The following is a 26,214-nucleotide window of genomic DNA, read 5'->3' on the forward strand; positions in this document are numbered from 1 at the left end:
TGTAGAACTAGGAACAGATATAGCCCTTGGTTCACTCCAGACCTGACTGCCCTTGACCAGCACAAAAACATCCTGTGCCATTCTGCATTAGCATCAAATAGCCCTCGTGATATGCAACTTTTCAGATTTCAGTGATATGGAACTTTTTAAGTTAGGAACCAATATACACAAGCAGTTAGGAAAGCTAAGGCTAGCTTTTTCAAACAGAAATTTGCATCCTGTAGCACAAACTCAAAAAAGTTCTGGGACACTGTAAAGTTCATGGAGAATAAGAGCACCTCCTCCCAGTTGCCCACTGCACTGAGGCTAGAAAACATTGTCTTCACTATAAATGACAATTTCAAGAAGCATTTTTCTACAGCGGGCCATGCTTTCCACCTGGCTACCACTACCCCGGTCAACTGCCCTGCACCCCCCACAGCAACTCGCCCAAGCCTCCCCCATTTCTCCTTTTCCCAAATCCATATACCTGATGTTCTGAAAGAGCTGCAAAATCTGGACCTCTACAAATCAGCCGAGCTAGACAATCTGGACCCTTTCTTTCTAAAATTATCTGCCAAAATTGTTGCAACCCCTATTACTAGCTTGTTCAACCTCTCTTGAGATATGAGATTCCCAAATATTGGAAAGCCGCTGCGGTCATCCCCCTCTTCAAAGGGGGGGACACTCTTGACCCAAACTGCTACAGACCTATATATATCCTACCCTGCCTTTCTAAGGTCTTCGAAAGCCAAGTCAACAAACAGATTACCGACCATTTTGAATCCCACTGCACCTTCTCTGCTATGCATTCTGGTTTCAGAGCTGGTCCTAAACAACATCTTAACCGCCATGGATAAGAAACAATACTGTGCAGCCGTATTCATTGACCTGGCCAAGGCTTTCGACTCGATACACTTGGTTTCTCAAATGATTGCCTCGTCTGGTTTACCAACTTCTGCTCTGATAGAGTTCAGTCTGTCAAATCGGAGGGACTGTTGTCCGGACCTCTGGCAGTCTCTATGGGGATGCCACAGGTTTCAATTCTCGGGCCGACTCTCTTCTCTGTATACATCAATGATGTCGCTCTTGCTGCTGGTGATTCCCTGAGTCAGCTCTACGCAGACTGTTTACAGACAGATTATTTCACTTATAATTCACTGTATCTCAATTCCAGTGGGTCAGAAGTTTACATACACTAAGTTGACTGTGCCTTTAAAGAGCTTGGAAAACTCCAGAAAATTATGTCCTGGCTTTGGAAGCTTTTGAAAGGCTAATTGACATCACTTGAGTCAATTGGAGGTGTACCTGTGGATGTATTTCAAAGCCTACCTTAAAACGCAGTGCCTCTTTGCTTGACATCAGGTGAAAATCAAAAGAAATCAGCCAAGAAAAATTGTGGACCTACAAAAATCTTGTTCCTCCTTGGGAGCAATTTCAAAACACCGGAAGGTACCACATTCATCTGTACAAACAATAGCGTGCAAGTACAAACACCATAGGACTATGCAGGCGTCATACCGCTCAGGAAGGAGACACATTCTGTCCCCTAGAGATGAACGTACTTTGGTCCAAAAAGTGCAAATCAATCCCACAACAGCAAAGGACCTTGTGAAGATGCTGGAGGAAACAAGTACAAAAGTATCTATATCCACAGTTAAATGGACATAACCTGAAAGGTCGCTCAGCAAGGAAGAAGCGACTGCTCCAAAACCGCCATAGAAAATGCCGGACTATGGTTTGCAACTGCACATGGAGACAAAGATCATACTTTTTGGAGAAATGTCCTCTGGTCTGATGAAACAAAAATAGAACTGTTTGGCCATAATGACCATTGTTATGTTTGGAGAAAAAAGGGGGACGGCTTGCAAGCCGAAGAACACCGTCCCAACCGTGAAACACGGGGGTGGCAGCATCATGTTGTGGACAGTGCTTTGCTTTCAGGAGGGACTGGTGCACACCACAAAATAGATGACATCATGAGGCAGGAAAATTACGTGGATATATTCAGGAAGTTAAAGCTTGTTCGCAAATAGGTCTTCCATATGGACAATGACCCCAAGGACACATCCAAAGTTGTGGCAAAATGGTTTAAGGACAACGAAGTCAACGTGTTGGAGTGGCCATCACAAAGCCCTGTCCTCAATCCTATAGAAAATGTGTGGGCAGAACTGAAAAAGCGTGTGCGAGCAAGAAGGCCTACACACCTGACTCCGTTACACCAGCTTTGTCAGGAGGAATGGGCCTCTTCCATTTAACCACAATACCGAACTGTTTCAATACGCAGAAGCAATATACCTAATCTTACCTGTTTCAATACGCAGAGGCAATATACCTGATCTTACCTGTTTCAATACGCAGAGACAATATTCCTGATCTTACCTGTGCACATAGCGATCTCTTGCTTTTAGGTAGGTTATACATAATATGTCTCTCACACACAAATTCATCCTTAATCAAACAGAAGCTTCTCAATTTGGGTTTATGATTAATCTCCTCCCTCCATTTCTTTCATATTGTATGAACAGTTTAAAAATAATAATATCTATGTCTCCCTTAATTTGGTTTTCATACAGATGTTCACAGTCAGACTGTTGAAAAGGTCAAACATTTCAGTTGCCCAGGCTCCCCCTATAGATAGATCCCATTGAAAAACTTTTCTAGCTATTCTGGCAGTTGGCATATCCAACAATCTATTCCAGTCTCACCATATACACCTTCCATCTCACGTCACAGGATTCCCAGCCCATGTCCGCAGTTATTGCAAATATAGGTGCAAACTTGTGGACACTTTAAAAGTAATGTACTGCTCTGTTATGGACATGTTCATTTTTGAGATACCTCTTAGCACCCCACACTCCTGCTGAATAGTCCAGGACAGGGCACACGCATGTCTGATACAGTTTGGAATATGTTGCATAACCAATATCTTTGAGTGTTTTGTTTTTCCTTTAACTCCCCCAAGAGCTCTACTTGATGAGTCGGCCAGGTCAGATGTTGCGTATAGAAGGGTAATATGTTCATCAATAGAAAGACCCAAATATTTATAAATGCTAGTAAACTCAAGAATGTCTTCACCAAACTGAAAAACAGTTTCTGTGTTTTTGTCTGGTTAATGATGAGTCTCCATCTTTTACACCAATTTACTGCACATAATAACATGGTCTGCAGGTCTTGTTCAGTTTCTGCCATCAAAATAATATCAGCAGCATATAAAAGGATACTTAGCATTTCATCATATCTTACTCCAATATTTAACTGTTTAATTTATCTTGGTAAATAATTTATAAACAAAGCAAACAAAGTCGGTGATAAGGCTAAGGATAAGGGTTTTACACCCGAGGGTGTGGGAAACCAATCTGTACGATATTAATTAAAACACACACAAGCAATTGGTACTTTGTAAAGAGACTGGATTACGTGATAAAATTTCCCACCAATCCCTGTTTTTAACAAACTACAGGCTAGAAGATCCCTATTTACAAAATGAAAGCTTTCTGGAAATCAATGAAAGATGCAAAGTAGTCTTCTGTTCATGTAATCTATTACTGATTACTGTACAGACCGAGAACATATGATCTATACAGGCTCTGGATTTACCAAAACCAGAATGTTCTTCCACCAGAATGTTTTGGTCCTCCAAAAATGTAATTTGCCTATTGTTAAGGATGGATGAATATAATTTATAAAACGTAAACCTCTATAGTTCAGTGGCACTTTAGTGTAAATGTTTTTGAAGATTCGGGAATGGGATTAACTATAGACTTATAGCAAGTGCATGGCAGTACACTGTACTCAAAACAAATTTGGAGCAAGTCATATAGAATGTACGTTTATTTAGGGTATTTTAAAACCTCATTAGGCAGTTCATCAATGCCAAACGCTTTCCCACGTTTTGCAGTGACAATCACCTTCTCAACTTCTGCCACAGACAGCTCCTCATTTAAATTGTATTTTGTGCATTGTATTTTCCATGTGCCACATTTTTGTTACCTGAGAACAAACTAGCAAACCCCTTCTCCCACTCCTTAAGTACCTGTGTAATATCAGTGTTCAGCCCCCCCTGCTCTTCCCTGACTTCCATTGCAATTTTCTTATGTTGTTTTGGTCCTAACTTGTTTATCTGGCTCCAAAACTGTTGAGTACCTCTTGTCTGAAACTCCTCAAGGTGTATTAACTGCCCTCTCTGATATCTCAGTTTAAATAGACGCAGTCCTTTCTCAAACACATGCTGTTTTTTCTTAAATTAATTCCAAAACACTGTTCTCTTGATTCTTATCTTTACACTGTAAAAATAAGTACTCAGCCTTGCGCATTACTGACCATAGATCCCTTAACTGATCATTCCAATAAGGCTCGTTCGGCTTGTACACTTTCCTGGACTAGGGGTGTATTCTTTATTCACATGTTTTCCCATTTCAGAATGCATAATATCAAAACATGTTCATATCACAAATGTTGTTTCTTGGCATCTTTCCAGAGTTTCAATGAGTTCCACCAGAGCTCTACATGCCATTTCAGAACATAAAAAGTCATTTGGCACATTTATTTTCTTACATTTATGCCTATGCGGGATATGTATATTTTGCCCCGTGTGATGCACAGTAATACCTGGTTGAGAAAGTTTGTGGCCAACAGAAAATATCATAAATAAAAGAGAATGGTCAGGGAGTCTACTTTTTTTTCCAATTAAGTCAAAACATCCATGCTCTTCAACCATCTGTGTAGGAGATAACACCTTCAATTCCAAACAAGTTTCTAGACAGTCGTGGAGGGTAACTATATGGTCCACCACAGCTTTTCATTTGTCAGATATGGATGTAAAGTTATTGATTAAGGGGCATATCCTTCCATTAATGAAACACATTACATAGTCCTGAGGATTTCTAACAGGGTTTCCCCATGATGATTAACAAAGCCATCCAAAGCAACACGCAATGGAATATCATCAACATCATTTATATAGTCATCTAATCTCCCAATTCCACTGTTAAGATCCCCGCATATGTAAATAGCATCTGCTTCTGTATATAGGTATACTTGACTTAACAAATGACAATAGAAGGAGGATGCATCTCTTCCCCATGTGGACTGTTCAGGTGGCAAATAGCATGAAAACACAACAAAACAATATTTTGACTCCCTATGTTCAAAGCGCAAACCTAATATGACTTTATCGATAATTTCAATTTTATATGCTTTCATCATATCAGACTTAACATATATTCCCACTTCTGCAGAGCCCCTGGGGGCTTTCACATGAGTGTTCCTGTTGGGTCCACACCATACATACCCTTCAATATCAATAGTTTCTTGCCGACACAAATGCATTTCATTTATTGAGATAATGTCTGGGTTTAAGGATTGTACTATTATTATTCGTAATTTATTGTTCAGTGTAGTCCATCCATTAACATTCCAATTGAAATCGTTGTAGGGATGGGAAGCCCCTCAGTATCTAGTAGGTCTGTCCACCCCATGCCCTTGTCCTTCTGGTTGATCTCGTTTCATGACCCGTCCACTTCCCGTGACAAAATAGTAATTTCCTCCTGGTATTTCCCTCAGCAGCGTCTTGAAATTCAGTTCTATAAGGCGATCGGTGTGGGACTTGGCTGATCGAAGGAAGACTCGCAGCTTTTGCCTTGTACCGTAACAGAGCCACTTTCTCCTCCACGGACACTTCACCTTCACAACCCTTGGACCTTAACCTCTCGCCCTCATCCTCTCAACTGCAATCACCTCTGTTTCGCAGCCTAGGCCTACCGATATCAACTGGTTCACTTTGGAGATTAGGTTTAGGTCCTCGTTTTCATCAGCTATGATAGACACGTCTGGGTTGAACTTCGTTGTTTTGGCAGCGCCTATTCTCCCAGATTCTAGGAATTCTACACGGGACTCCAGACGTCCAACTTCAAGAGCTGCTTGTTATTATTCTCCAGTTGAGAGTAAAGCTGTATGATCATCCTGAATGACTTTCTCCAAAGATGCACGTACGCTGTCAACTTTACTATTCATTCCTTTTTCAATACTCAGCTTCATTTCGTCCATCTTTTTTTCCATTTTTGTATCTAGACTCCTTATCTCCGTCATGAGATTAGCCATGCTATTGGCACTTTCTTACTTTGATAAATTTCACCACTGCGTACATTTCTATCAGAATCCATATGTTTCAGCGGTTAAGTGTTTCTGTTATTGCTGTTTAAGGTAACGTTAGATAGCCAGCTGAATGTAACCTTATAGCTAGGCTAGCCAGATTACTCACCAAACAATCCCCAACAAGATATTGACTGTAGGGACTCACGGGATTCAGACTTCAGCTGCCTCCATTTACGATCCGATCGCTATGTTTAAAACTTTGAAAATGTTAAAATGAAAAAAGTTTGGACATAGTTTGGTCCCATAAAGAAAGAACAGAATGTAAAGTAAGAACAGAATGGTAAAGTATGGTAAAGTAAGAACAGAATGGTTTGAGTGACAGTTATAAGCATAGGTAGCAAACTGGCATACCTTGAGCTGACAGTCCTAACAAGGTATCTTAGGCCTTTAACTGTCCCTGAAAAGGAAGAAAGAACAACCTTTTCATGTCATCAAACAGAAAGCAGATGTGATGTGACAGAGGAGGGCAGGGCCTGGGGGCAGGACAGAGGCCATGTGGCATACCCTGAGCTGCCACGCTGCCCCCACACTACTAGACAGAGCAATTAGACCTGCTGACTCAAACACTGTCCTGTGTCGCCACCGCAATTAACAAGCTCTGGAGGAGCCTGGACAACAACAGAGTGACAGACCGCATATTCAGAGTGAGGGAAGAGAGGAAGGAGGGAGAATGGAGAGAACACGTGCAGGAGGGTGGACATGCTGGGTTGCCAGGTTGTAGTGAACAGCTGGTGTAGGCGGGTGGCAGAATCCTCACAACAACCAGCGCTGTTCTCTTTCTGAGAAAAAGAAAAAAAAAGAAACATGTTTTAAATTCTGAGTCGGATGCTCAACTTTCTTCCTTGACACAAACATGATGAAACTGTTTTTGGGGTGAGCCTTTTCATGTACCACTTTGATGATGCAATCCAGAGTTCTATTGTTTTGCTGTTACCTGTACCTGTGGGATAACAGATAGAGAGAGAGAGTTTGAAGAGAGAGAGTTTGGAGGGAGAGAGTTTGGAGGGGAGAGAGAGAGCGATAGAGAGAGAATGTGCTACAGCTCCCAGATAGAACACCAGCAGGATGGGTAACTGCCGCAGGATCACATTTTATTCACACACACGTACCGTTTTCACCGACTGAGAAGGAATCAAGCATCTCTACACACACATACACGCTCCCAGTGACAGACAGACAGATTGAATGGGTTAACAGACCTGGCAGCAGACAGGCAGAGACAGACAAGTTCAATCAAATCAAATTTTATTTGTCACATACACATGGTTAGCAGATGTTAATGCGAGTGTAGCGAAATGCTTGTAGTGTAGCGAAATGCTTGTCTAGAGACACAAACTGATCCAGAGCCAGGGAGACCTAGACAGACCTACAGACAGATAGGTGGACGAGAGGTCACGTTGGCAGACCTGGGGACAAAGGAGTGATGAAGACAGTGGGAGATGGATTTCTGGGCCCTCTCATTTCCACACAGTCATTGTTCATCAGTGTGTGTTGCCTGACACCTGTCTGTCTGTGTCACACCTGACAGATGCCACCTGTCACTCAGTCTGGGATGGGCCAAAATCTCGGACACAGCTGTCCATCTTATTGTCTCACACACACAAGCGCACACACACACACACACACACACACACACACACACACACACACACACACACACACACACACAGGACACTGTTGTTACTGATGATTTAGGTATGAGCCTCCTTCTGCAATGGAGTACAGGCAGTTTCACTATTCATCCCGTCATCTTCAGATGATGATGTTGATGAGCCAAACCCAGTACCAAAAACCACCCTCTGATTCAGAGCTCAGACCACAAATAGGCATTTTAGTCCTCTGTGTTTTTAACTAGCCCAGGCAGGCACAGAACTAATCAATCTATTGAAGCTGTCCACTTCCAGGTTTTCACTTAGAAAACCACAGCATTAAGGAACATTGCCTTTTAAAGCTGCTCAATTAATACTAGGGCTGTCAAAGTGAAGGTGTTAAAAACATTTTAATGAGTTCAATTTTTTATTCCACACATGTTTTAGACACCATTAATTACATCTCAATGTATTTACTGCAGGGACCCTTTTTAAGCATATACAGTGTCTTCAAAAAATATTCAGACCCCTGGACTTTTTCCACATTTTGTTACATCACAGCCTTATTCTACAATTGATTAAATAGCTTTTTCCCCCATCATCAATCTACACACATTACCCAATAATGATAAAGCAAAAACATTTTGTGTTAAAAAAAAAAGGAAATGTCACATGTACATAAGTATTCAGACCCTCTACTTATTACTTTGTTGAAGCGCCTTTGGATCTCTCTGTGCTTTGCTCCGTCCATCTTTGCCTCGATCCCGACTAGTCTCCCAGTCCTTGCCGCTGAAAAACATCCCCACAGCATGATGCTGCCACCACCATGCTTCACCGTCGGGATGGTGCCAGGTTTCCTCCGGATGTAACGCTTGGCATTCAGGCCAAAGAGTTCAGTCTTGGTTTCATCAGACCAGAAAATCTTTAGGTGCCTTTTGGCAAACTCCAAGCGGGCTGTCATGTGCCTTTTACTGAGGAGTGGCTTCCATCTGGCCATTCTACCATAAAAGCCTGATTGGTGGAGTCCTGTAGGGATGGCTGTCTTTCTGGATGGTTTTCCAATCTCCACAGAGGAACTTTAGAACTCTGCTTTTTGGTCACCTCCCTGACCAAGCGCAACACATAACACAGTGTGCACTTGATAGCAGCAGCTGTTATGTAGCTATGGAGTGAAATGTTGGCCATTCAGGTCTCATATGTTGCTTCATTACAATCTTTTATCATAATACATTAAATCTGTGTTCAGTTTATGTTTAACTGCTGAAAATGTTGACGTGGTGCGCATGCTTATTGATTAGGAGCAGGTTTACAGAAATCTATGCTAAGTCAATGGGACAAACAGGCTAATTTGGAAGCTAGCTAGCCAGCCATGTAGATTTTACATTGCACATTTGATTTTAGATCATTTTTTTGTATGTTTAACTAGCTGACTAGCTAGATGAATCCCATTTACACTCCCTCGTTTAGAATTGTGAAGTAAAACGTTTGCTAAATCTAGTTATCCTTATGTCTGCAATGCTATTGACTTAACAGGGCAGGGGCAACACCTCTTTGTTGCATCTCGTTTGTTAGCTGATCAATTCCAGTACAGATGTGTCAGTCAACAGGCTATAGGAGATAAGTAAATAAATGGGGAAATGTAGTTTAAAGTTGATGTTCCTCATTGCTCCAGGGTCTCATACCCCCACTCCGTTGCCAGCAACATTGCTCTGCAATAATGCCCAAAAAATTGCAAGTGTATCATCAGTTTAATGATTTTAATTACAACAGGACATCCATTCCATTTAGCTACTTTTTTTTGTAGTAGCTTGTGACTAGTTCATCATGTTGAAGAACATGGATAAGTAGCCTAGGCTAGATCTAATCAGAAATTGGGAGAACTCAAATTTAGAATGCCTGAAGTTTTAAAACTTCTTCAGGATAGGGTCTATTTTTCTCTTTTTCCCCCTGACCGACGTGTCCAAAGTAAACTGCCTGTTGCTCAGGCCCTGATGCCAGGATATGCATATAATTGGTACCATTGGAAAGAAAATACTCTGAAGTTTGTAGAAATGCTAAAATAATGTAGGAGACTATAACACAATAGATATGGTAGGAGAAAATCCAAAGAAAAACGAACGAATGTTTTTTGAGAGCCCATGCTCTTCCAATGGAACGTATAGGTAAAACGTGTAATCTAGCTCCCAGGATGCAATTCCTATTGGCGTCCACTGGATGTCAGTAGTCTTTGTTCCAGGTTTCAGGCTTGTTTCTTCCCAAACGAGGAAGAATAATGAGTTTTGATACAGGGACACAGACTTAGAAATCAGTGTATTTAGAGGACACGCACCTGCTAATATCGTTTTCCTATTGAACATACTTCTTTCCGTATGAAATATTATAGTTTAATTACATTTTAGGGCATCTGAGGATTTAATAGAAACGTATTTTGACTTGTTTTAACAAGGTTTAGAGGTAGCTTTTGGAACCTTTGTCTGCATGTTGAACGAGTGGATTACTCAAATTGATGGCGCCAACTAAATAGACTTTTAAGGATATAAAAAAAGTATTTTGATGTAGGGCGCTGTCCTCAAACAATCGCATGGCATGCTTTCACTGTAAAGCCTACTGTAAATCGGACAGTGCAGTTAGATTAATGGCTGTATTATAGTGACTTTTGTGTTGGTTATGATGAAAATGCAATTATAAACATTCTGATACAGAATGTTTTGTGTTTCTCTCCCTTACACTAAAAGCATAGTATGCCTGTAACTCAATGCACTGCTTTTTAAATTGATTAATTGTGATTAACTACAGAAAATCCTAAAATTAATCGCAATTAATTATTGTAATAGTTTGACAACCCTAATTCAAACTAATCACTATTGTATCCAAGCTTCTCAGTGATCAACAACACGTGAATAATGTTACTGTTTTGATATTCAGCCTCTTTTATTAAAAATGGTTGTTGCATTCTGAACAATTGGTGAATTGATGCAGTAGGAAAAAGGACTTCATTGTCTGTAGAAGCAGGGTTCAAGAGCCAAAGGAATGCAGGGTGGAATCCTGCTGTTGATCCTTATCTCCCGAGAATGTGTGTGTGTGTCTGCTCAAGGGGGCTGGGGAAAGGTGAATCGGAAAGTGCATTTACCCTGAGACAGGCAATACATTCCCTTCACCTGTGAGGCACTATGCAATCTAGGCAGAGGTGGGTCTCCTCAAATAAACGGCTCCTATCTTAGACAGGACATCACGCACGCGCAAACACAAATGTGCAGCCGCATATTGAAAAGTGCAGCCGTACAACCAGGTTTGAGCCTCTTGCAGTGTTTGGTCTAAACATTGAACATAATTACCATTTCCTCCTGCTACTCAAGGCTTGATGCCAATAAGCAGAATCATTAAAGCATGTCAAAGTGGGAAGGTGGGCGTCTGAGCTGCTCTGCTACTCTGAAACCACAGCCTACAGATTTTTTTTAATGACATAGAGAGACAAAGGGTCTATTAAAAACAGTAATTAAAGCCACCCACCACTAGCATCCCCGTCACGTAGCTAATTTAATCTTACAAAATAATTCATTATTGTCAATACAAACACACATATTCTCTATTTTGCCTGTCGGGAAGACAGAGGTCTAATGGATGTGTATGTGTTTGTGTGTGAATCTGTCCTGGTGTGTGTATCCGTGTGTGTGTTTGTGTGTGAATCTGTGCCGGTGTGTGTATCCGTGTGTGTGTTTGTGTGCAGGCATGCATGTTTAGCTAGGTGAGTCCAGCCTGGGAGAACAGGTGTAATTGGGTGTGGGAACCTTGTGGTCTCTCTCGCGAAATTAGATCAGACTATCTTCTCCTCTCCATTTCCTCCTCAGGCCTGTTATTATTGCTTTGATCACGTCGGAATCTACGATCGAGGAAACACGTATGACAGGCTAATGATTACGTGTTTGATAGCATGAAAACCCCTCTCCCTCTATGTGTTTTCTCTGGCCAAAATCTATTTAGCAGAGGAAAAAGGTCCCCACTAAAAGGGTTTGAGTGCTTTGGTCCACTGACACTCAGCAGTGGTTTAGCCAGGCCTGGGGATCAATGCCTCCTACAGTGAGTCATTAAGGCCCATTATTTCTATAAAGGGAAACAGGTGAGGAGAGAGAATGCAGAACCGCATACACTCCAGCTCCAGCTAACCATAACCAATTGTTAAATGAGTTTCTAGCCGTCGACATCTCAAAGCAAAGACATTGGGAGGTCTGCTGAGACAGCAGCACCACACTTAATGGAGCGTTCCATCTCCGCTTGAAAGCAGGTGTGAATCCGCAGTGTGTGCTGCGCCCCGATTATGTGAAGGCATAAAAACGAAAGTTGGGGGAGCAAAAGATGAGACAGTGTTTTTGATTACGGCTGTGAGGGGATGAGAGTGGTTCCTTCTTGGCGAGGTCTAAGGGAATCTCTCCCTGGCTGTTGACTGCATTTAAAAGGTGCTAGCAGCTAGAAGACAGAATTTAAGAGAACCTCTCCTTCTCCCATTTCCTCCATTCACCCAACCCCATCTGAATGAAACGGTGCCATGAATCTTGAAAAAGGAAAGACTCACCCAGCTCATCTACTCCTTCATCCCTCCCTCCCAAAGTTTGCTTATCAGGTGGCGAGAAGGAATGGCCCTCACATATGCTGCAATAGTTTATGTGTCGGGGGGCTAGGGTCAGTCTGTTATATATGGAGTATTTTTCCTGTCTTATCCAGTGTCCTGGTAAATTTAAGTATGCTCCCTCTAATTCTCTCTCTCTCCCTCTCCCTCCCGGAGGACCTGAGCCCTGGGACCATGCCTCAGGACTACCTGGTCTGATGACTCCTTGCTGTCCCCAGTCCACCTGGTCATGCTGCTGTTACAATTTCAACTGTTCTGCCTGTGGCTATGGAACCCTGACCTGTTCACCGGACATGCTACCTTGTCCTGAACCTGATGTTCTCGACTCTCTCTACCGCACTTGCGGTCTCTAACTCCGAATGCTAGCCTATGAAAAGCCAACTAACATTTACTCCTGAGGTGCTGACCTGTTGCAGCCTCCACAACCACTGTGGTTATTATTATTTGACTCTGCTGGTCATCTATGAATGTTTGCCCATCTTGGCCATGTACTGTTATAATCTCCACCCAGCACAGCCAGAAGAGTACTGGCCACCCCTCAGAGCCTGGTACCTCGCTAGGTTTTGTCCTAGGTTCTTGCCTTTCTAGGGAGTTTTTCCTAGCCACCGTGCTTCTACATCTGCATTGCTTGCTGTTTGGGGTTTTAGGCTGGGTTTCTTTACAGCACTTTGTGACATCAGCTAAAAAGGGCTTTATAAATACATTTGATTGATATTGGACTGGAAGACACCTCTTCACAGGACTCAGCTTGCGTAACACATTACTAAGGGAGACAATAGGCTTCTGAAACCATTATATGTATTTCATTTATTCATTAATTTAAGGCAACAACAAAAATGTAATCATTTTAATGTCTTGACTATTTTCCTTTCACCCTCTTTACTCTTACCATTATTGCTGAATAGAAACAATCAATGCATCTTTTTCTATAAATCATTATATGACTGCTACAAAATAACATGATCCCATTGGGTAGGGCTGAGTCTTGTTCACAACTCAAGTCATATTGATTAGGTCAAAGGTCACCTTCTCCTTTCACATTAAGACTTGTCTCTAGATCACATCACAAACAAAACACACACACACACACACCCTCTGTATGTGAATATTGAAAGACATGATGGAGTAAGACAATACTGAGTGAAGTTAGTCATCAGGAGTCAGGACTGTACTGTCTGTGCAGATTGTCTCGGGTAATGAGGCATGGTATTAGAGAATGCTGACACTGCACAGAGGAATATTACATACAGGCAAAATACACTTTGATTTTCACCTAGCATGTACTCCGAGGCTCTCACAAATTAATTATGTGTCAATGCTTCATCTGATTGATCTGACAAACACAAAGAATTTGTAGGAGAGGTAGAAGAAGAAGAGGAGAGGAGATGAGAGGTGAGTGCTAGCTTGTGTTTATACGTCAAGGAAGATTTTCGAGACACCTGTAATACATTTCCCTTTAGAGTATAAAACAGGAACACCCACCTTGTCCTGTACATTCTATATTTCTCCTCTGATCTAAGTCCTGTCACCAGTCAACTTTTCTATTTTCAAGGCTGCTTGTCAAAACAAAATATACAGAAGAAATTAAAGTAAAGCACAGCGTGTCACATTCAGGATTTCATGTTCTATTCAGTTGGGTTTTAGCAGGCACTCAGCCGCTATGCTTTCCTACCCACAGTCCTCTCTAAGCCAAGCTCACCAGCCAAGGATCTGATTGGGTGTGAAAACTGACTCTGATGGAAATTGATTGCATGGATATCATGCTCCTCAATTAAAATAGTTATTGTAGTTTTAAAAGTTCTGAAAGCAATAAGATCCATTTTGTTATACCACCAGCAGTCTTCTTCAAGGTCACTCCAACGTCTGCAGACATGCAGAGGAAAGGAGACTCTCTTCTAGTGTTGGTCTCCTGGACAGAGGTAGGAGGAGAGAGAGGTGTGGGAGTTGATTTGTCAGGGGGCGTGTCCCATTGAGGATCCGGACCTGCCCTCTCCGTAGTCCCTGGGGTCTCGTCTCGGCTCAGGGAGTCTGATGGAACAAGACACGCAAGAACATCTTCGTGAGAAGAAAATCTCTCTCTTTCTCACACACACACAAACACACACAGACGCACAAACTACATGTCACCAATCAAGTCTTAATTTTTACATTTTGTATAGAAATCTTTCTACTTAGTGGCTGTCGAGTGACGCAGATAAAGTGATTGCCAAATTGGTGGAGCCTGTAGTAATCAGAGAGAGTGTAATAGATTCCATTCCAATTGGGACAGGCTGCACTAATCATATCCCTTAATTGGACAATGTTCAGAGGGTGATAGAACGACAGAAACGAGAGAGAAGGGAGAGCAAAAATACTTAGTTCTCCCCTCCTGCTCTCATCCTTCTGCTCTCATCCCTCCTCTTACCTCTCCCTGTCCTCCCTGAGAGAGAGAAGACAAGAAACAGACATACTCCTCCTCACGTCTGCACACTTATCCTCCTCTTTTTCTCTCTATCCTTTCCTCCCTTCCTTCTAACCACTTCCTACTCCTACTCCCCTCAAACGTTCTATCTCCCCACTCTGCTAACTGATCTTTCTCTGTACTTCTAACCATTCTCTCTTCTTACCCCCTTTCCCCTCCCAAAGACCACATCTCTGCTGGCGCTTACTCTGTCTGAATCCAAACATCCCTCTCTCCCCTCTCTCTCCTATCCTCTCTTGTTGGGATCTGGTCAAAGAGCCTATCCCCTGTTCTCTCCTCTTTTAACGACCTGTACCACCCATTCCTCTGTCCTTCCTCACTCTCCTGCTCCCCAGTCTTAGACTGAGGTGCTGTCTCAGGCAGTAGAGCACCACATCCATTAACCAGGAGAAGGCATGCAGCTACCTCTGAGCCCTACTAAGCCCACCTGTGTGTGTGTGTGTGTGTGTTTGTTTGTTTTTCTCTGTAGTGAGTGTATGTATGTGTGAGTGCGCATGTGTGTATGCTCTGCAGTGTTTGTGTATGTTCTGTTATGTTTATGTGCATACTTCTCTTCTGGCTGCAGATATAAAGCCCTCTGGTGCTGCACCTCAACCCACCTCTCAGCCAACAAGGGCACATCATCAAAGAGTAGACACTCAAACAAACACACATATGCACACGCACACACAGACACACACACACCATTCCCTCATGTCAGACATGAGGGGAGAAGCTGAGTTAAGGGAGAAACTCAGAAAGGATTTTTTTTGTGTTAGGCAATTTCATCTTTTATCTCCAGTCAACCAAAAAGTCTCCCTGCTGTTTGACATAATTACAAATATATTTACATGGCTCCCCTACGTTGATAAATGAACTATTTCTATTGCAATTGTCCTGGCTCAACCCTAGGCGCCATGGATGTAATAACTTATACAGTATATTCTATCCGACCCGCAGGAGAGAGGCCATTTTGTCCAGAGAGAAAGAGAGGAAGCAGGGATAGAGTTAACATGGAAGAAATGTCAGAATAAAGAGATAAATATTCCCTACAAGGTTAGAATACCTCTTTCTTTTTACCTGTCTCTCCCTGTTTCTCTGGAAATGCACACATGCACATGCAAGCACACTTCCCCATCACCTCTCTGTCTCTCTCTCTCTTTCTCCACCACCTCTCCATCTCTCCATCTGCTCTGCCCTGGTTAGAACAGTCGAGTTGTGGGGAAGTGCTATCTTAAAGAGGACTTTCCGGGTTCTTACCAGCCATTTCTTATTTATGGGCTTTAATGTAGTCGATGCATTATTGATCACAACCAATCATTTCCTCCTCCCCTTGCTTGTGACCGTGGCCCATGGATAGGGGGCAGGTTGAGCTGAAAAGCCCAATGCGGAGCTCACTGCACAGTGTGGGGTTGGGACAGTCCTGGGGCTCCTGGGTGATGGACGGAGAGATGAGGTCTAAATGGGTGGGGTCGGATGTGTATCTTGTGTGTGTGTGAGAGACAATGCTGAGAGAGAGAGTGCTGTAGGGGGAAAAAATAGCTGAAAGTGTCAAACGTCTCCAAATCATACTAATATCCACTGACTGGTTAAATTGGAAATGCCTAGCCAGTCACCCCTAAAATGAACCCATCACTAATTTTGGAAAACTTTAGGTGCCCCGCGAGGAACCAGAGAGGAGGATCAAGCACCATGTTGCCGACACACTTTTCTCTCTCTGTTCTTTTTCTGGCGTTGTTGCTGAGGTCTATAGAGACAGACAGAGAGGGAATGGGGGAGGGAGAGATGCAGAGAGGGAGGAGGGGAGCGAGCTGTGCCCTGATTGAGTTTGAATTCCCTGCTCTTGGCCTAGAAACCGCAGGGCTTCTAAGTCATCATCCGGAAATGCGCCCATCACGCTCCAGCCTTGCCTCCTCAATCTTGTCACAAGTGTAGAGAGAAGTAGGCAGGATGCAGTCGCAGGTTTAGAACTACTGAGATTTATTAAAGCACCATATAGAAAAGCGTGACGAAACCCAAAGTGCAAAATAATAAAGTACTCAGGAAAAACTAGGAGAGATTCCTCTCAGGAAAACAAGCAACATATACAATGACTGAGTATATATACAGTGATAGAGTGGGGATTGGAACCAGGTGCGTGTAATGATGACGAGACCAGTCTGGAGTTGATGACTGTAGGGCGTTTGCCAGCAACAGGTTCGGCAGCAGCTAGAAGGCCGGCGACGCTGAATGCTTGAGCTGGACAGGAGGGGCAGCCAAAGCGAAGGTTGGTGTGACAAATCTAGCCTTATTGCACCAGGCATAATCAATCAGAATGCGGTACTTCGGATGGTCTTAATGGGACGGGTGAAACAGCGATGAGGGGGGTTGAGACCGTGGCTGTGCCAGTTAGTGACCACTCTGCAGAACTGCCTCCAGAACAAGATTCATGATGAAAAATGCTAACCTGTGTGAGGGAACAGAGATGCAGAGGAAAGGCACTCATGGCAGTCATCCGTGGGTTAAATAAATATCGCCATTTGCATTTCCAAAAGGAAGGGCCGCCGACTGACCCTACTTGATAACTTTAGGCAGAGAGAGAGAGAGGCCCATTTCTCAGGGGCCCCAAAACCCTGCGAGGAGGGGGGGCGTAATGAGAGAGGATCCTTAACGGATATTGATAGGGCCCCCAGGACAGCCTCTTATCCTAACTCTCCAGTAAGCAGTGCACTCTGCCACGACTTAATTAAGTAAAACTTGTAGCTTCCCCGGGAGGATTTAACATCACAAACAGCTCTGAGACATGGACCGATCGAGAGGGTGAGTGGTAGAGGGAAGGAAGGAGAAAGGGGGAGAGAGAGAATGAGAGAAAGTATGAGTGATGAAGAATGAGTGCGGGTTATCAAGAGAACAAGAAAAGAAAGAGTTAGTCCACCCTCATAAAAAACTAAAGTTTACTATAGAATATTACAGTACTTACTATAAAATGTTGTAGTAAACTGTAGTATATTGTAGAATACTATACTACACACTGTAGTATCCCCCAATCATGTGTAGTATTTAGTATATAATTTTGTAGTATACTGTAGTAAATACTACAGAAATGTCCACAATAACACTACAGTCCGCAAAAACACTACATTTTTAAAAACTATAGTAAATACTACATTATTCAATTTGCATATACCCTGCCCATTGCCCTCCCCCATATCCCAATGTGTGCAACCCATAACTGAGAAACTTACATGCCAAGTATATGTCATATTGTGTTCCCTCGAGAAGCCCTGAACTCTCCATTCACAACCTAGTCCTAACTATAGGCTATGGAACAGTTGCTCTTTTAGTCTTTCTCCAGTAGGTTTCCTCAAGGAGAAAGCCCCCCACTTCTACATCAAAGATAATAAAACACTTTAGTAAATGTACCCCAAAACACTACAGTAAAAACGAAAGTCAGCAAAAACACTACAGTAAATCCTATCAGCGCTGCGGATTTTGCAACAAAAGAGAATCACGAGGTCACTTGTTTTGGTACTGCCCTTATGTAGCTTGTTTTTGGTCACAGGTTCAGGAATGACTGAAGAATTGCAACATTTACCTGGAGCTAACTCTGCAAATAGCACTCCTGGGTGTGTCTTAATCCATTATACAACAATCTTAGCAAAAATGTTTATCTGTAGAAACTATGAGAATAGAAAGGTTTTTTAAACTTTTCTAAAACATCACAGCACAGTTGAAAAAAGATGGCAATTAGAAATCAAAATTGGATGACCTTCAGAGATAAATGGGAGGGGTTGAGGGTAGCTGAAGGGTGCGATTAAAAACAGTAAATTCAACAGTATACTGCAGTAAATACTACAGCATTCACTATTGTGTTTTTGCAGACTTCAGAGGCACTATAGTATTTTTTACATTGGGCAGATGGCGGTCCCTTGTGGAAAACGGAACCAGGGGTATGATGGGTAATATGTCTTATCACAGCGAATGCTCCACTGGGTCTAATTGACCATTGTCCTGCAGGACACCATCTCTCTTTTCCTCTCTCGGTCTCTTGATCTTCCTTTCTCTGTCTCTCTTTCCCTCTCCTTTCCGCTCTCTTCCACTCACCATCCCAATCTCTCTCTCTTTTCTGGTTAATGTCAGTAGATCAGTCCTCCACCATTCATCCGACAGCTGTTCTTTGGAAAATTTGTAATTTAGAAATGGCCCCTGCTCATCCACCTGTCCCTGGGAAACCCTGTGCCAGTCCCCAGCACTTTCTACTGCAATCATCCTGCCATGGAGAATCTCAGCTGGGGATGAAGTGTGATGTGAAGAAATGCAGAGTGGAAGGAGTGGATGGAGGGAGGGAAGGGAAGGATGTAGGGAATGAGAGAGAGACATCACTGCTTCACATGAACCCTGAGGAGGAAATGGATTCTCTGTCAGAGTGATTCAGAGGAAGCAGGAGGAACTGCTATGATGTCAATTGGAGATTGTGTGTGTGTCTGTGTCAGCGCGTAGAGTTTCATATGTTGAAAAGGAAGAGAGGATTTTGTAAATGTATGCTTCCACCACATCGCCTCTAGATAAGAGCTGTGAATAGCTATTCAGTAAGTGGATCTTTCTACATACAGCTGTTATTGACGTTAGAGTGTTTATTGTAAACTGAAGCGGCTTGCTGAGGCAACCTTCCCCGACCTGACAGGGAGTGAACACCTGCCGGCCAGTCCACTCACTCATCATCATCTCACTCTTCACTTCACAGCAGCCACCACACATACACATACTGTATGCACAGTACACACCCACCCACCCATGCACACACCCACTAAAATAGAGACAAAGACAGAACAGACGGCCTAATAAAGCTGTTAAACAAAGCCGCAGTGGGAAAAAAGACATGAGTAGAGTTACTATTCCATGATAAAGGAGATATCAGCGCAAACCATTCAGAGCGTTGCTTGACATAATTCCCAGAACATTATTTTCAACAATTCCTTTGATAAAGCTATCTGAAGACTGAGTTGCAGTAGAGAGAGAGAAAAAACAAAAAGCTGTCTAGCCACCAATCACATCCTGAATCTACAAGGAGTCTCAGAAACATGACCCTAGGCTTCAGTGGTGATTAGGGTCTGGTTTCAATGACGGACACTTTTGGCAACTTCAATAAGGGTAAAAAATACATCTGGGGTAGGCCCTCTTCAGACAAACAACTCTCCCAACAAATCATGAAGCAGACATGTCAGAACTTTGCGAAATGCAGTTATTAAAATACTAAGGTTGGAGCGAAAACCTAAAGGACGATAACTCTCCAGGAACAGGGTTGGGGAGCCATGCTCTATGCCAAACTGACGTTCTATTACTGTTCAGCCGGAACATTTGAACATTGTGGGAGGCAACCCAGATGGGAGCCTGTCATATGATGTAACACATACAGTATCAGTCAAAAGTTTGGACACACCTACTCATTCAAGGGTTTTTCTTTATTTTACTATTTCCTACATTTAGGAATAATAGTGAAGACATCAAAACCAGGAAATAACACATATGGAATCACATAGTAACCAAAAAAGTGTTAAACAACTAATACAACTTATATCTGAGAGTTTTACATTGATGACAGCTTCGCAGACTCTTGGCATTATCTCAACCATCTTCACGAGGTAGTCACCTGGAATGCATTTCAATTAACAGGTGTGCCTTGTTAAAAGTTAATTTGTGGAATTTCTCTCCTTCTTAATGTGTTTGAGCCAATCAGTTGTGTTGTGACAAGATAGGGGTGGTATACAGAAGATAGCCCGATTTGGTAAAAGACCAAGTCTATATTATGCCAAGAACAGCTCAAAAAAGCAAAGAGAAATGATAGTCTGCCATTACTTTAAGACATGAAGGTCAGTCAATGCAGTCGCAAAAACCATCAAGCATTATGATAAAACTGGCTCTCATGAGGACCGCCACAGGAAACGAAGACCCAGAGTTACCTCAGATGCAGAAGATACGACCATTAGAATTACCAGGATCAAAAATTGCAGCCCAAATAAGTGATTCACAGAGTTCAGTAATGTTATATTTTAGATTTTTCAAAGTAGCTACCCTTTGCCTCGATGTCAGCTTTGGACACTCTTGGCATTCTCTCAACCAGCTTCATCTGGAATGGTTTTCCAACAGTCTTGAAAGAGTTCCCACATATGACGAGCACTTGTTGGCTGCTTTTCCTTCACTCTGCAGTCCAACTCACCCCAAACCATCTCAATTGGTTTGACATTGGGTGATTGTGGAGGCCAGGTAATCTGATGCAGCACTCAATCACTATCCTTCTTGGTCAAATAGCACAGCCTGGAGGTGATTTGGGTCATTGTCCTGTTGAAAAACAAATGATAGCCCAACTAAGCGCAAACCAAATGGGATGGCGTATCGCTGCAAAATACTGTGGTAGCCATGCTGGTTAAGTGTGCCTTGAATTCTGAATAACAGTGTCACCAGCAAATGACCCCCACACTATCACACCTCCTGCTCCATGCTTCACGGTGAGAACCACACATACAGAGATCATCCGTTCACCTACTCTGCGTCTCACAAAGACACAGCGGTTGGATCCAAAAATCTCAAATTGCTCGTGTTTCTTGGCCCAAGCATGTCTCTTCTTCTTATTGATGTCCTTTAGTAGTGGTTTCTTTGCAGCAATTCAACAATGAAGGCCTGATTCACGCAGTCTCTTCTGAACAGCTGATGTTGAGATGTGTCTGTTACTTGAAATCTTTGAAGCATTTATTTGGGCTGCAATCTCAAGTGCAGTTAACTCTAATGAACTTATCCTCTGCAGAAGAGGTAACTCTGGGTCTCCCTTTCCTGTGGCCGTCCTCATGAGAGTCAGTTTCATCATAGCGCTTGATGGTTTTTGTGACTGCACTTGAAGAAACTTTAAAAGTTCTTGAAATGTTCCACATTGACTGACCTTCATGTCTTAAAGTAATGATGGACTGTCATTTCTCTTTGCTTGTTCTTGACATAATATGGACTTGGTCTTTTACCAAATAGGGCTATCTTCTGTATACTGTACCACCCCGACCTTGCCACATCACAACTGATTGGCTCAAACGCATTAAGAAGAAAATAAATTCCACAAATTAACTTTTAACAAGGCACACCTGTTAATTGAAATGCATTCCAGGTGACCTCATGAAGCTGGTTGAGAGAATGCCAAGAATGTGCAAAGCTGTCATCAAAGCAAAGGGTGGCTACTTCGAAGAATCTCAAATATACTTTGATTAGTTTTAACACTTTTTTGGTTACTACATGATTCCATATGTGTTATTTCATAGTTGTGATGTCTTCACTATTATTATACAATGTAGAACATAGTCAAAATAAATAAAAAAACCTTGAATGAGTAGGTGTGTCCAAACTTTTGACTGGTACTGTACACATGTATACCAATCTATTTTACTAGCCATGTTATCACAGCAATATTGATACTGCATTCCCTCATACATACATGTATACAGTACTGTACTGTTAATGGTGACTGAAGTCTATTCCAGGAGAACATCTTCACATAGGTAAATAATGCACCTATGATTACACTGGCACGGTGCGTGTAAGATATAATCTGTTCGCTACAGGCAGAGAAGCGGAGGGAGCTGCTGCTTCTTATTACCTGTAGTTTACATTGCAAGTGATTGATGTGTGCAAAACGCGGCTCAGTATAGTAGGGAAAGAATCCATATCATTAGCTTACTGATCCACAGCCTCCAGCGGCCCTGATTCCAGCTCATGTTCATGCATGCCATTACGTAAAAATGTACATTATAAATGGATACTACCACTCACTTGCCCAAGAAGATATCCATGCAATCTACCCACCACATGTAGCATACAATAGCCTGAATATGCCTTTGTGTGCTACCGGCTCTAAACCACAACGCTGGAACACATAAGGTCAGTGATGTGTAATTAAATCAAGCTTAGTTGATGTTCATCCAATCTGAATATTCATTGCGGAGATAGATTGTGTGAAGCAGTGTTACAGCTGTTATCAACCAAGAGCCAATTTCCTGTGTGCGTCGACAATGTACGCACCTGCCTTAATCGTTTACAGGAATGAACAAAGAGATATTCTGATAAGAGTATTAATCATGGTAAAGAGTCAATCTGACATAGGTTCATTTAGTGCTTTATCAATCACTGTTGCCACAGGGGCAATTGAGGAATTAATTGAGGAGAGTTGCATCGAGAAATGCTGCCGCCTGCGTAGGGTGAAGAAATAAAATCGCTCATTAATTAGTAATGTGAAATAGAAATTGGGGCTAAACAGAACGACACAAAGCGGCCAAGCGGCTCAGCAGGGAGGGCTGTTTGTGTTGCATGTGTCACGTGGCTGATAATTCCCCCATAAAGCCATTCTTCACAGAGATGTAAATAGACGATAAACAATTAGAGTACATCCTGGGCTGAGCCTGCGCCTGCCTCCCATACCACCTCCAGAGTCGTTAAAATCCTATTTGCCGTCATTAGTTTCTAAAGAGCTTCCTATAGAAGAGCGGAGAGGGGAGAGAGAAAAACAACATAAAAGTGGAGGCCTAGGTATAGAAAGAGGAGGAGAAACAAGAGAGAGGAGAGAGAGAGAGAGAGAGAGAGAGAGAGAGAGCGAGAGAGAGAGAGAGAGAGAGAGAGAGAGAGAGAGAGAGAGAGAGAGAGAGAGAGAGAGAGAGAGAGAGAGAGAGAGAGAGAGAGAGAGAGAGAGAGAGAGAGAGAGAGAGAGAGAGAGAGAGAGAGAGAGAGAGAGAGAGAGAGAGAGAGAGAGGGAGAGAGAGAGAGAGAGAGTCTCTAATGGAAGTTGTGGAGCAGGCCTGAAAAGAAGATGAGATTCGTTTCATTCTCCACCATTATTCTATCTGGGGCCAGATGGAGAAATGGAGCATATCAGTGCCTACAGTATTGCTGTAGTTTAATGTAGGCCAATGTGCCGGGATCCCCCAAGCAAGCAGCCTGCAGAACACACCAGGCAGACAGGAAATAGGGAAGTGAAGGACCCATAACAACCAAGGCTTTGAATAGTACTGGAGCCCTCTGTGTTCACGATGCACTATAAAGACTTGTCCCCAGAGTGTGCAAAGCCATTTGGTCCTGGGTTTCATTGGGACTGCATATGGGAACAGGGCCTGGAGTAGTATGGTATTGTACCACTCACCACCTCCCAGACGATGACTGTAAGCTGCGTCCCAAATGGTACTCTATTCCCTATTTGGTGCACTACTTTTGACCAGAGCCTCATGGACCCAGGTCAAGAGTACTACACTATAAAGGGAATAGGGTACCATTTGGGACACAGCCGATGACTGTAGAGTGTAGAGTCCCACCCTGTGTCAGAGGGTAATAGAGCAGAGGCTATAACCAGCTTGGACAAGTCACTCTTATGGAACTGCTGGGAGGTCACAGAACGGTCACACTGGGTTCTGGAACATTGTGGAAATGATAAGCTGTAGCATGTGGTTGAATGGAGAAAAAGTTATTTGGAGTGACGAGGGGGTCATGGGAATTCCAATGTGACCAAGTGCCGGTGTCGCAGCCCAATGCTGCCAACTGTGTTGTAGTGTAACCATAGCATTTGATCATAACTTTAACCATTTAATTATAGCAGAGATGGACCTTGATTAGCTGAATCAGGTGTTTCGGAGAAGCACTGGAACAAAATCCTTCACACTCAGTTAGCGCTCCCTGAATGTGAGTGTTTGTGTGGGCAGCATACCTGAAATGGGTGGCAAAACGTGTCAGAAGAAAGTCTTATGCCAATCAGGAGTAAAATAAAGTATTTGGATCTTTCTGCGGTTAACTTTGACATTTCTCCCGAGGAGAGCAGAGTTTGGAGGAACCTTTGTCTTTTTTCTCCAGCTTCTTGCCAAGGATCCAAACTTTAAACCAGGTTTATTTTCCTCATCTCAGTTGAAAAAGCCTCTTTCTTCACCACTGCTCTAAATATATCTTAAACTTCTCTCCGAAAAGTTTCAGATTCAAGGACAGCAGAGAGAAAAACAGAATGGAGATAAACTTGTATCTATCCCTCTATTAAACCACACCTCTGTTGTGCTGAGAAATCAATAGCTAACAGGGGATAGATAACAGTAAAACCATCCCCCATCCCCACCCTCCCTCCTCTCTTGAATGTGCTTCTAAGAGCCATCAATCTTGCTCTACTAGAGGGGAACTCCCCCTGGTGTGATATGAATATCAGGCCCATGTGATGTATGTTATGAGATGTATAGGCGCCGGGCCATTATGAAGAGTGATTGGTCACAGCGTCCTCCCGCCCACAAACATGGTACGCACTTACTCACGCACTCACTCACGCACACACACACACAGAGAAAGGGGTAAGAAGACTGGCACATCTGCCTCCCTCCCTCCATCCTTCTCTAACGGCTGATCACTGGCGCCACCACCATTGAAGAATCACCCAGGTGCAGAGGCAAGCTGTCCGGGAATGCTTAGGAATGCTGTCTGAGTGGACTCTCTCGGCTCAATGTTATGGAAATCACTTTCTCACCTTCTCTCCCTTCGTCAGAGATGGAGAGATGGCAGAGGCACATATGGTTGCAGAAAAGGGAGAGGGAGAGAGTTAGAGAGAGAGTGTGGCGGAGAAGTGACAGCCTGGCTATTAGGCAAAGCCTTCTGTCATGTGAATACTCCCCCCATAGTCCTGTCATCCACACGTACATAGCCCTAGTCTGAAGGACACACAGGAAGCCTATACCATCTTCTCTGCCTGCCTGTGTGCTGCTGTCAAAATGTTCTTCTCATGATAAATGTCCCCTGTCCCTCAGTGCCACATGTCCTCTCATGAATATATATTTTTAATCGACTGACAGAATTTGCCCTGAATACTAACCACTGGGGATATCATTGATTACATAACTTTTCATGTTTGAGCATACAATCCATGCCCTCATAATGAACCAGACAGAACAGAATAGAGCTGTGAGAATATGTATATGCCTGGTCCCAGTGTCTGTGGTTCCTGTAGTAGTAGCTGAGACAGGAACAGAAAGAGAAACATGCAGAGACACTGCCACTGGGACCTGACAGCTCCACAGTGTTAGCTGCTAGCTGGATGACTAATAAACTTTTATGTGTGCTAATGCATCTTGTAAAGCGTGTGTCATAAAAGCATGCCAACTCCTGCAGTTAACCCCCCCCCCCAATGATATTTCAGGATAGCACTGGACAGAATGCAATTGAAGTGTTTTGAGAAATCCAGTGGCCTGTCCATCCATGCCTGTTAATAAAAACACACCCCTACTACCAGGACACAACCACATAAATACCTTCAGTGGAGGCTAGGGGGGAAAGCAACCAGAAAACATTCACATCTACAGTATAAAAACTACCACGATAACAACCTCACCTCAAACATGTCATTCAAACAAAGAAAAACGAATCAGCAATCTGCCTCAACGGCCCTGCTCAATCCA

The 26,214-nt window shown here is 42.9% G+C and overlaps 1 protein-coding gene, 1 long non-coding RNA gene and 1 other non-coding gene across 4 annotated transcripts in view; 1 reads left to right on the forward strand and 2 right to left on the reverse strand.

Moving 5' to 3' along the window:
• LOC149985241 (uncharacterized) overlaps window positions 1–26,214 on the reverse strand; it is a 1,026,866-nt gene that overhangs the window by 292,523 nt on the left and 708,129 nt on the right. The gene's annotated exons all lie outside the window — the stretch shown is intronic.
• The window catches only part of LOC110497088 (tripartite motif-containing protein 44), a 74,170-nt gene continuing 61,082 nt past the window's right edge, over window positions 13,127–26,214 (reverse strand). For both annotated transcript variants that reach the window (XM_021573089.3, XM_021573104.3), the window contains exon 6: window positions 13,127–14,376. In XM_021573089.3, the coding sequence (XP_021428764.3) occupies window positions 14,301–14,376 (76 nt within the window). In that variant the 3' untranslated portion in view covers window positions 13,127–14,300. The remainder of the gene's footprint in view (window positions 14,377–26,214) is intronic.
• Window positions 18,095–18,148, forward strand: LOC118944149 (U7 small nuclear RNA). Its single transcript, XR_005039456.1, has one exon. It is a non-coding gene; the product is annotated as a U7 small nuclear RNA (small nuclear RNA).

The sequence above is a fragment of the Oncorhynchus mykiss genome, chromosome 2, assembly GCF_057628025.1.
Source record: "Oncorhynchus mykiss isolate SJ-2025 chromosome 2, ASM5762802v1, whole genome shotgun sequence".
In the NCBI taxonomy this organism is placed as follows: Eukaryota; Metazoa; Chordata; class Actinopteri; order Salmoniformes; family Salmonidae; genus Oncorhynchus; species Oncorhynchus mykiss.